Consider the following 9488-nt stretch of genomic DNA (forward strand, 5'->3'; position numbering starts at 1 on the left):
AGCTCAATTAGGAAGTCAATATCCCGAGTCAATGGCAACCCTGGTAAGTCGTCAAGAAATACTTCTAGGAATTCCTTTATAATGCAGTCGTCTTCAACCTTTAGTGGTGTTTCCTTTACCACATCAATGACATTGGCTAAGAATGCGAGACATCCTTTTTCTATCATCCTCTGAGCTTTGAGAGATGAAATAAGAAACATACGTAGTCCTAAAAAATTTCCCATATAGCATAGTCTTAGGCCGTCAAGAGTCTCAAACATCACTTGCTTACGTCTGCAGTCGATGGTTGCACCATGCCTTGCTAGCCAATCCATTCCCAGTATTACGTCGAAGTCTTTGATCTCTCATTCTATCAGGTCTCCTTCTAGTTCTACGTCCTCAATTTTGATCGATACACCCCGTACTACTTCACCCGAAGGCAACTATGTTACAAACCTAGTTCTACAAGGTTTGTCTAATTTCTCTATCATTCCTAATGAGATATACGAGTATGTTGTTCCTGAATCAAACAATACTAGAACATATACTATCGAGGATAGGAATCTGACCTGTAAGTGCTTGTTACTAGCATGGTCTCCTCCCTGGGTCAAGGCAAAGACTTTGGTTTGAAACCATCATTTTATCCCTCTTCTCCTTCTGCTTGAGTTGTGGACATTCCTTCTTTCGATGACTTTCCTGGCCACACATGTAGCATTCCTTGGTATTTGCACGACACTCACAACTACAAAAAAGGCCTTTCTCTGCGGTTTTTTTACTCAATACACTGCGGTTTTCGAGAGTATTGAAAAGCGCAGTGTATTCGACCGAAGAGAAAAGTGTTACGCAAACCGCGGAGAAAAGCTAAACTTTTCTCTGCGGTTGTAGTAAGCCAACCGCGGAGAAAAGAGAGCTTTCTCTGTGGTTGTAATAAGCAAACCACGGAGAAAAGAGAGCCTTCTCTGCGATTTGTTTATTACAACCGCAGAGAAAGCTCTCTTTTCTCTGCGGTTGGCTTACTACAACCACAGAGAAAAGATCTTAATAAAAAAAAAATTCAATTTCGGTTGATAACCCAGCATTTTTACTTCTAAAAATAATTAATTTTCAATTTTAATTATAAATAATTATTTTCAATAGTATAACTAATTTGTTAAATTGTTATATATACATTTCATATCTAATACAAAATAATTGGCTAGTAATGAATCAAAGACTTTAATCATTCTAACCAATATAAGTTAGCACTTTAATCTTACATACATACAAAAATTTAGATTTCATAAACAAATGGCATTAATCTAGCTAACCAATCACTTTGTAGTGGTAGTAGATCCTCTTTGACATTGAATTGCTTTTTGTCAAACCACTGCAAAATTGAAAAGTTAATATAGATTAGATAATTAAATACTATATCTAGTTTTTCTTAAGCAAAAAAGAGTTTAAAATATAACATACTTTCTTCTTGATAACTTCTGCTGGATTCGGTGCATTTACAAGATCATAAATGTATCTTAGTACATAATAACCACATTCATGACTTTCAGGTTGTTTTGGACAAGAACCTCTCACCAATTTTGTAAATGTACCGATGTATTCATTTTCCAAACATTGTGCATATGCTCTACAAAAATTAAAATTAATTAAATACATATTATGCTCTCAACTTTTAAAAATTAATTATGCATACATTACAATTGAAGAACTTACTTTTCCATAACCTCTGTAATTATTGGTGGAGATTTATGATTTTTTAAAGGGTCCAAAATTATGGTCATCCCCCGCATCATCACGAGCACCAACATCCAATGTCGACTAAAATAATAATAAAATATGATTATTATAAAATTAAAATTCAACCATAGTAGTGATAATGTTTAAGTAGTTCGTTCTTACTCAACAATCCAAGGAATGAAATATATTTGGCCTTGTCTATCCATAATCATCATCCATTTGACTATAAGATCCACCGTATAGTTTTTACTTTCATCATTGCCAATAGAAAGATGTTCGGTGTCAAAAAATTTATATAATTGTCGTGAATTTGGGTGCATGCTTTCCCAAATGCATCTGTAGAGAATCAATCATTCATATTACATTTTCAATTAATAAATTAATATCGTCAAAAAAAATTGGGCAGAGTTTCCTCTGTTTCTATAGCATATCCAAAATTATTAGAACCTATAAATTCAATTCAGACAAAGCATACAACAAAAAACATGCATGTTCTCAACCATAAGCCACCGCAGCACACAAAATTCGCAGAACCTACTTCACTAAGACACACATGTTCTCAACCTTCTGTTATCTCCGCAGCACACAATTTCATCTCAGAACTTACTTCACTACGGATGAATATCTAATATATTCAAACTCCTCTAATAGTTTGTAATGACATAACGGATTGATACATACCTCATACCAAACAGCATAGCTGAGGATCCAATATTATCCATGGAGGCTGCTTGATAAACGTCTTCCGAAGTGATGAAGATAGCCTCGCATTCTCCTATAAACTCCGGGTCAACAGGAACTTGTACAACCCCATCTATTCCTTTATTGGAGTAATACTCCTTCACTATAAATTTTAGACTCAGATCAATTTTGTCCCATTGGTTATCTGTTAACCAATTTGAAGGTTCTGGTTGAGTTATTTCAGCGGGGATGACTACGTGAGATCCAACTGATGATAAATGTGGGCTTGGTGATAGGGATTTGTGATTAGATGAAGATGGACCCTACATAATAGCATTAAACATATCAGTATAGTGTACCCATTTAAAAATAAAATTTAAATATCTAAGCAAATAATTTTATACTTGACAAGCGACAATTAAATTTTTAGGCCAAGGCAGGAATGTGTCTCGTGCGTCCCCAACATATCGTACGTTACCAAAGGGAATAGGGATCTCAGCTTCTTCTTGTAAGACATCTATAAGCCAAACCCTCGCAACTGAATCATCAAGTACATTTCCATGGACGGTAATTTGGCTACCCATGTTTGGTACAATGAGTACACCCTTAGCCACCACATTGTCAATATTATCAGAACACAAATAAACTTCATAGCTCGGTGGTGGAGGAGACTCATAAATTGATGATCCATCATCTTCATCAAAAGGATAGTCTTCGGTTTGATGAAAATGATCATCTGCGTTGGGGGCAGGTCGATAGACTTCATCACTTGTATTCTCATAATATTGTCCCTCATCAAATTGCCCTTCATCGTAGTATCCACACTCATCGTTTTCCTCATTATATTCTTCATTTTGAGCTAATTCCTCTTCTGTGCTAAATTTATGTCTTTTTAGCTCTTCAATCTCAGCTTTTAGTCGAGCAATCTCCTCTCTTGCAGTCATTGTTTTATGTTTTTTTCCAAACATTTTGGAAACGGTCGCAGTGAACCTACAAAAAAAATCAATAAAGTCTATCAATAAACCAATCTAAATAATTCTTAAAAGAAAACAACTATTATAAATTATCATACCCGCCAGCTCGAACACGACCTGGGTGTTCTGGTGTCCCTAATGCTTGAGTCAAGATGTCATCTCGACCCTGAGCTGTAATTTCGCCACGAATCAATTTTTCTTTGACGTCCTCCTACTCAAGATATTATTTGGTTAAATTAGTTTATATAAATAAAAACAATATATTGATTCTGAAACCTTAGAAAACTTACTATCTTTTTGGCAATTTGTCGGTCTAGCTCTGTCACAAGAACTTAATTTTTTTCACGCGATCTAAGCCAAACTTAATACCTCTCTGGATTTTGAATATTTCGTTCTTTTTTCTGCATTGTACAAGATAATTATAGTTATATGTTGCGATAATATCAACCATTATTTAAACTATAATATCAAATATACTTACCAAATCTTCTCTTATATTAGCCATTCCTCTACGAGAGGTTCGATGCCTTGACTTCATTAGTAATGCACGTTTTTTTTGTTCTTGATGCACTATATGAAACTCTGGACTTAGACGACTAGTTACAAATTGTAACCATTCTCTCTTGTCAATTATATCACTATACCTCTTTGGAGGAAATTTGAGTTCTTCCATCATACCCATTTCAGCCAAAGGTTTGATGTACTCGGTAGTGAGTTCACTTTTAAAATCTCTCATTATTTGACCAGCTTTTTTCAAAATCTCACGTTTGAAGGTTTGAGGAATGTTGTGACCACCCTGAGAATATAATTAAGAAAAGTAATTATTAAATTTAGATATCACACATAAATAAATAAATAAATATCATAATGATAATTTCTTACAATGATATCCTCCCATAGACCATCTTTCAAATCTTGTGGGACCTTCCTCCAATCACCTGAGTTGATAGAAATCGTGGCTCGTACTCTAGATCCAAGATATGATATCATGTTTGTATACACATCACCTATTGGTTGTCCCAAATCGTTCCATTGAAGATTTTTCTTGATTCCTTTGGTTTTTTGTTGGGTCATGTAACTCATTCTTGTTTTACCACGACCATGTTGTTTCTCTTTGTCATGTCTTTTATCCGCCATCTGCATCACACAAATTACAAGTGTTAATGCATTATACAAATAAATAATCACAAGTGTTAATGCATTATACAAATAAATAATCACAACTATTAACGAATTATATAACTTACTAGACATGTTTTCTTCTTTTTCTTATTTTATTTCTGGTCGATTCACAATCGACCCATATTCCTTCTTCGATGTCGGTTCTAAGATAATCACGATCATCGCTATCGCTTTCATTATCATGTTCCTGAATATTCTCAACTTGTTCATGTATCGGTTGTCCAACAATGAAACAGTCATGATATAAATCATAATTTTCATCGTACTCTTCTTTTTCTGAGAACTTCCGCTCGGGAACTGATAAAATAATGGACCATTTATCATTAACTGGATCAAGAATGTAAAACACTTGTTTCGCTTGGGAAGCCATGATAAAAGGATCGTTCTTGCTTCCCTTCTTACTTAAATCAACCAGAGTGAATCCAAGTTCGTCAGTTTTAACTCCAGTATTGTTGTCTACCCAAGAACATTTAAGAAGAGGAATACGAAATAATGAATAATCTAGCTCCCATATTTCTTCAATAACCCCGTAGTATGTCATTGTGCCTGAAATTGGGTTATTATCTTTTGCACTGGAAAAATGCATAGCTTCTGCGACTACACTTACTCCACTATTTTGAACCAGCCGAGCATCATCTCTTGACTTAGTATGAAATCGTTTCCCTTCAACAATGTAAGCTTGATGCTTTATTACATCAATGCTTGCTCCAAGAGATATGCGCTTCAACTCAGTCGACAGTCCATGATTTTTTTCTCCCAACTTCGTCAAAATTGTATTCTTCAGCCACTGGAAAAATGTTTTATTATGCTCATCTATAACCCATTTTTGTTTATTTTTAATCTTGTTTGGAATCATAGACTGTAATAACTCTATGTGATCACTGAAACATAAAAGAAATAACAAAAAGTTTAAACAACAAAAAGAAAATCACTACTCTAATATATATGATTGAAATATATTTTCTACTTACATTATATATGATTGAATCTCAGGATTATTTTGCAACACAACTAATTGAGCTTGATCTAATTCTGCCCTAGACATGGTGGTCACTGTTCCATTCCCTCGTAGTCCTTTATCAACTCCATCTGAGTTATTTCGTGGTTTGCTGATTCCGATTGCTTCAACCCCACTCATGTATTCTGAGCAAAATTCTACTGCCTCTTCCGATATATAACATTCAACCATACTAGCTTCAGGACGATAATGATTACGCACATAACTTTTCAACACCTTCATACTTCTTTCAAATGGATACATCCATCTCGTCCAAACTGGTCTACACAACTTGGCTTCCCTTACTAGATGAACCATTAAATGAATCATAATGTCAAAGAAGGATGGCAGAAAAAACATTTCAAGGTTGCATAGAGTTTCCATTATCTTATAATGCAATGCATCCAATTTTTTCATTTCTAATTCTTTTCCGCATAAATGATTGAAGAATATGCAAACATTCGTTAAACAATCTCGAACTTTTTTCGGTAATACTGACCGAATAGCAATCGGAAGTAATTGTTGCATCAACATATGACAGTCATGTGATTTCATACCCATTAGCCTCAAATCTCCCATGGATACCAAGTTTCGAATGTTGGATGAATAGCCATCAGGCACTTTCATCTCTGCAAATGATTTACATACAACTTTTTTCTCTTCTCTGGACAACGTGAAACAAGTAGGAGGTAAATATGTGTGTTTACCTTTCTGTTCAGGTTCTAAATCAGTTCGTATACCCATTTCAACAAGATCTAAACGACTAGTTAAACCATCCTTAGTTTTACTGGGAATATCAAGTAATGTACCTATAATACTTTCGCACACATTTTTTTCTATATGCATGACATCCAAACAATGTCGAACAAGTAAATCTTTCCAGTAAGGGAGACGAAAAAAAAATTGATTTCCTTTGGAAACATCCACTTACTTTCTTATTTTTCTGCATTTTTCCATACTTGAAATCAATTTTCTCTACTTCTTTAAGAATTTGTTGCCCCGAAAGTGGCAAAGGAGCAACACCTTGTTCTTTATCACAATCAAATGCTTTTTTTTTGTCCCTATATGATGATTTAGGGGCAAATATCGTCTATGACCCATATAACAAATTTTGTGCCCATTAGACAGACGAATAGCCTTTGTGTTAGTGCAACATATTGGACATCCCTGGTAACCTTTTGTGCTTAACCCTAATAGATTACCATAAGCTGGGAAATCATTAACAGTCCACAACAAAACAACTTTTATGTTAAAGACTTCTTTCTTAAAACCGTCATATGCCTCAACACCATTTTCATACAAATCTTTCAAATCATCAATTAATGGTGCCAAATAAACATCTATATCGTGTCCCGGTTGTTTTGGGCCTGAAATCATTAACGTGAGCATCAAAAACTTTCTTCTCATCACTAACCACTGAGGAAGATTGTACATAACAAGGAAGACAGGCCACGAACTATGCCTACTACTTAGAGATTTATGTGGATTTACACCATCGGCAGCTAGACCTAGACGAAGATGTCTTGCTTCAGTTTTAAATTCTGGATTTAAGTTATTAACTTTTTTCCAAGCCTGCGAATCTGCAGGATGTCGAAGTTTACCATCTTTCACTCGCCTAGTATCATGCCATATTAAGTTTTCAGAGTGTTCTGCACTTCGATATAATCGCTTAAGCTGCGGAATCAAAGGCAAGTACCACATCACTTTTTGAGGAATAAGTTTCCTGATCTCCTTACTCTTGTTAGGTTTGTAGCGGGGTGAATCACATTCTGGGCAAGTGTCCATGTCTGCATACTCTTTACGATATAACACACAATCATTCAGACATGCATGGATCTTCTCATACTTCAAGCCTATGCAATTTAAAGTTTTTTTCACTTCATACGTAGACTCGGGGAAGCAATTATCTGACGGCAAAATCTCTTTAAAAGCAGCTAAAAATTGATTAAAACATTTATCACTAACTCCATTTTCTGCTTTTATGTTGTAAAATTTTACCATCGTTGGTAATCTTTGTTTCAGACAACCATTGAATAATGGTTTATCTGCATCTCTAACCAATTTATCAAATTTTGAAGGATCATCAACAAACTCTTCTTGTGCTTCATCGAGCAATTCCATAGGATGATCGTCAAAATCACTATAACCCAAATCATCAACCCCTCGCCTCCCGAATGGATATGGATTATTATTTTTCAATGATTCCCCATGCCAATACCATGTACGATAACTTGTATCAAATCCTCGACAAAATACATGATTTTTTATCATGGTAATATTTCCTTTTGTTCCATTACCAAAATCTATACATGGACAATGAATTCTTTCCGGATCACTACAATTTGTTTAGAAAAATTCTAAAAATTGGTTGAATCCGTCTTGAAATTGTTGTGTTTCTCTATTCTCAAGAATCCATGACTTATCCATAATGATAATATCTACCTAATTCCTAAGTTGATAATGAAAAGAAAATTAGTATAGTAATACTCTAAAATTATGTTCAATTATTAAATTATAAAATGAAATGGACAGAGTTTCATTTATTTCTATAACATATCCAAAATTCATATGTATTTAAAATTTCAACAAAAACAAAAACATTATTATTATATATAGTAACTTATAAAACATGTTCAACTAATATCATCAAAAAAAAATTGGGCAGAGTTTCCTCTGTATTTATAGCATATCCCAAGTTATCTACCTACAAATTCACATTAAACAAAACATATAACAAACAACATGCATGTTCTCAACCATAAGTCACCGTAGCACACAGAAAATTCACAGATCCTACTTCACTAAGGCACACATGTTCTCAACCTTCTGTTATCTCCGCAGCACACAATTTTATCTCAGAACCTACTTCACTATGGATGAATATCTAATATATTCAAACTCCTCTAACAATAGTTTGTAAATATAAAAAATAAAAATAAAAAATTAAGTAGTAATTACTACTTACCTTAAAAATTAATATTCACCAATTTCAACCTCGAACAAATATTTCAACCTTGAGTGGGAGCTCACACTCAAACAAATATTTCCTACAATAAAAAGTTAAACATTAGTAAATATATGGTAATTGAATTTATCCTAAAATAATATAATTAACAAAAATATACTTTAAAAAAATCATTACCTAAATAATATAAAAAATTATGCAAGCACTAATTTTTAATATAAAAAATTATGTAAACAACATTATTCTAAATAAAATAATAAAAAATACCATAAACCGAAATATACATTAAAGAAATCAAGTTTTAGTGATCAATACACGTTTTAAACAATGAAAATGTCCTCCAATCCTATATAAAATTTCAAAAATATTACAAAAAATAACCATATGAACATACATAGAAACCACCATTAAACCCACACAATATTTCTTCATTTTTACCCTAAAACTTCAAAATAACTCAAGATTAAGTATATATACATGATTTCAATCTTTAATATGCAAGGAAATGGAAAAAAAACAAAAAGAAATAGACAATGTGGGGCTTACCGTGGGTAGGGACAGCGTGGTGGGAGAGAGCTTCGGTCGTGACTTCAACAAAGAAGAAGATGAGAAATGAGTGGGAAAAATAGGTTTTTGTGCTTTAGTGGGTGGAGACCACCTTTCTCCGCGGTTTTATACCCAAAACCGCGGAGAAAGGTGCCACACTTTTCTCTGCGGTTTTAGACCCAAAACCGCGGAGTGCCCCGTTCAAACCTTTCACTGCGTTTTTTTTAAAAACCGCAATAAAATAGGGCGCGGACATTAAATATACTTTTTTTTACTCTTTCAAACCTTTTCACTGTGCTTTTTATTTATTGTTTAAAAAAAACCCCAGAGAAAGCCTATATTTGTAGTAGTGACTCCTCAAGATGTTTCTTTTGGCATTTGGAGCACTATGGGTATGCTACATAACCCGACCTATCACCTGCTCGCATTCTTT

At 34.0% G+C, this 9488-nt stretch overlaps 1 protein-coding gene across 1 annotated transcript; it reads right to left on the reverse strand.

Annotated features, from left to right (window-relative positions):
* Window positions 1–2789: 2789 nt before the first annotated feature.
* LOC133799709 (uncharacterized) lies at window positions 2790–3761 on the reverse strand. Its single transcript, XM_062237711.1, has 3 exons — window positions 3735–3761; window positions 3464–3576; window positions 2790–3381 (listed from the first exon to the last, which is right to left on the reverse strand). The coding sequence occupies exon 3, from the start codon at window positions 3357–3359 to the stop codon at window positions 2790–2792; it is 570 nt and encodes a 189-aa protein (XP_062093695.1). The 5' UTR covers window positions 3360–3381; window positions 3464–3576; window positions 3735–3761.
* Window positions 3762–9488: the final 5727 nt, after the last annotated feature.

The sequence above is a fragment of the Humulus lupulus genome, chromosome 9, assembly GCF_963169125.1.
Source record: "Humulus lupulus chromosome 9, drHumLupu1.1, whole genome shotgun sequence".
In the NCBI taxonomy this organism is placed as follows: domain Eukaryota; kingdom Viridiplantae; phylum Streptophyta; class Magnoliopsida; order Rosales; family Cannabaceae; genus Humulus; species Humulus lupulus.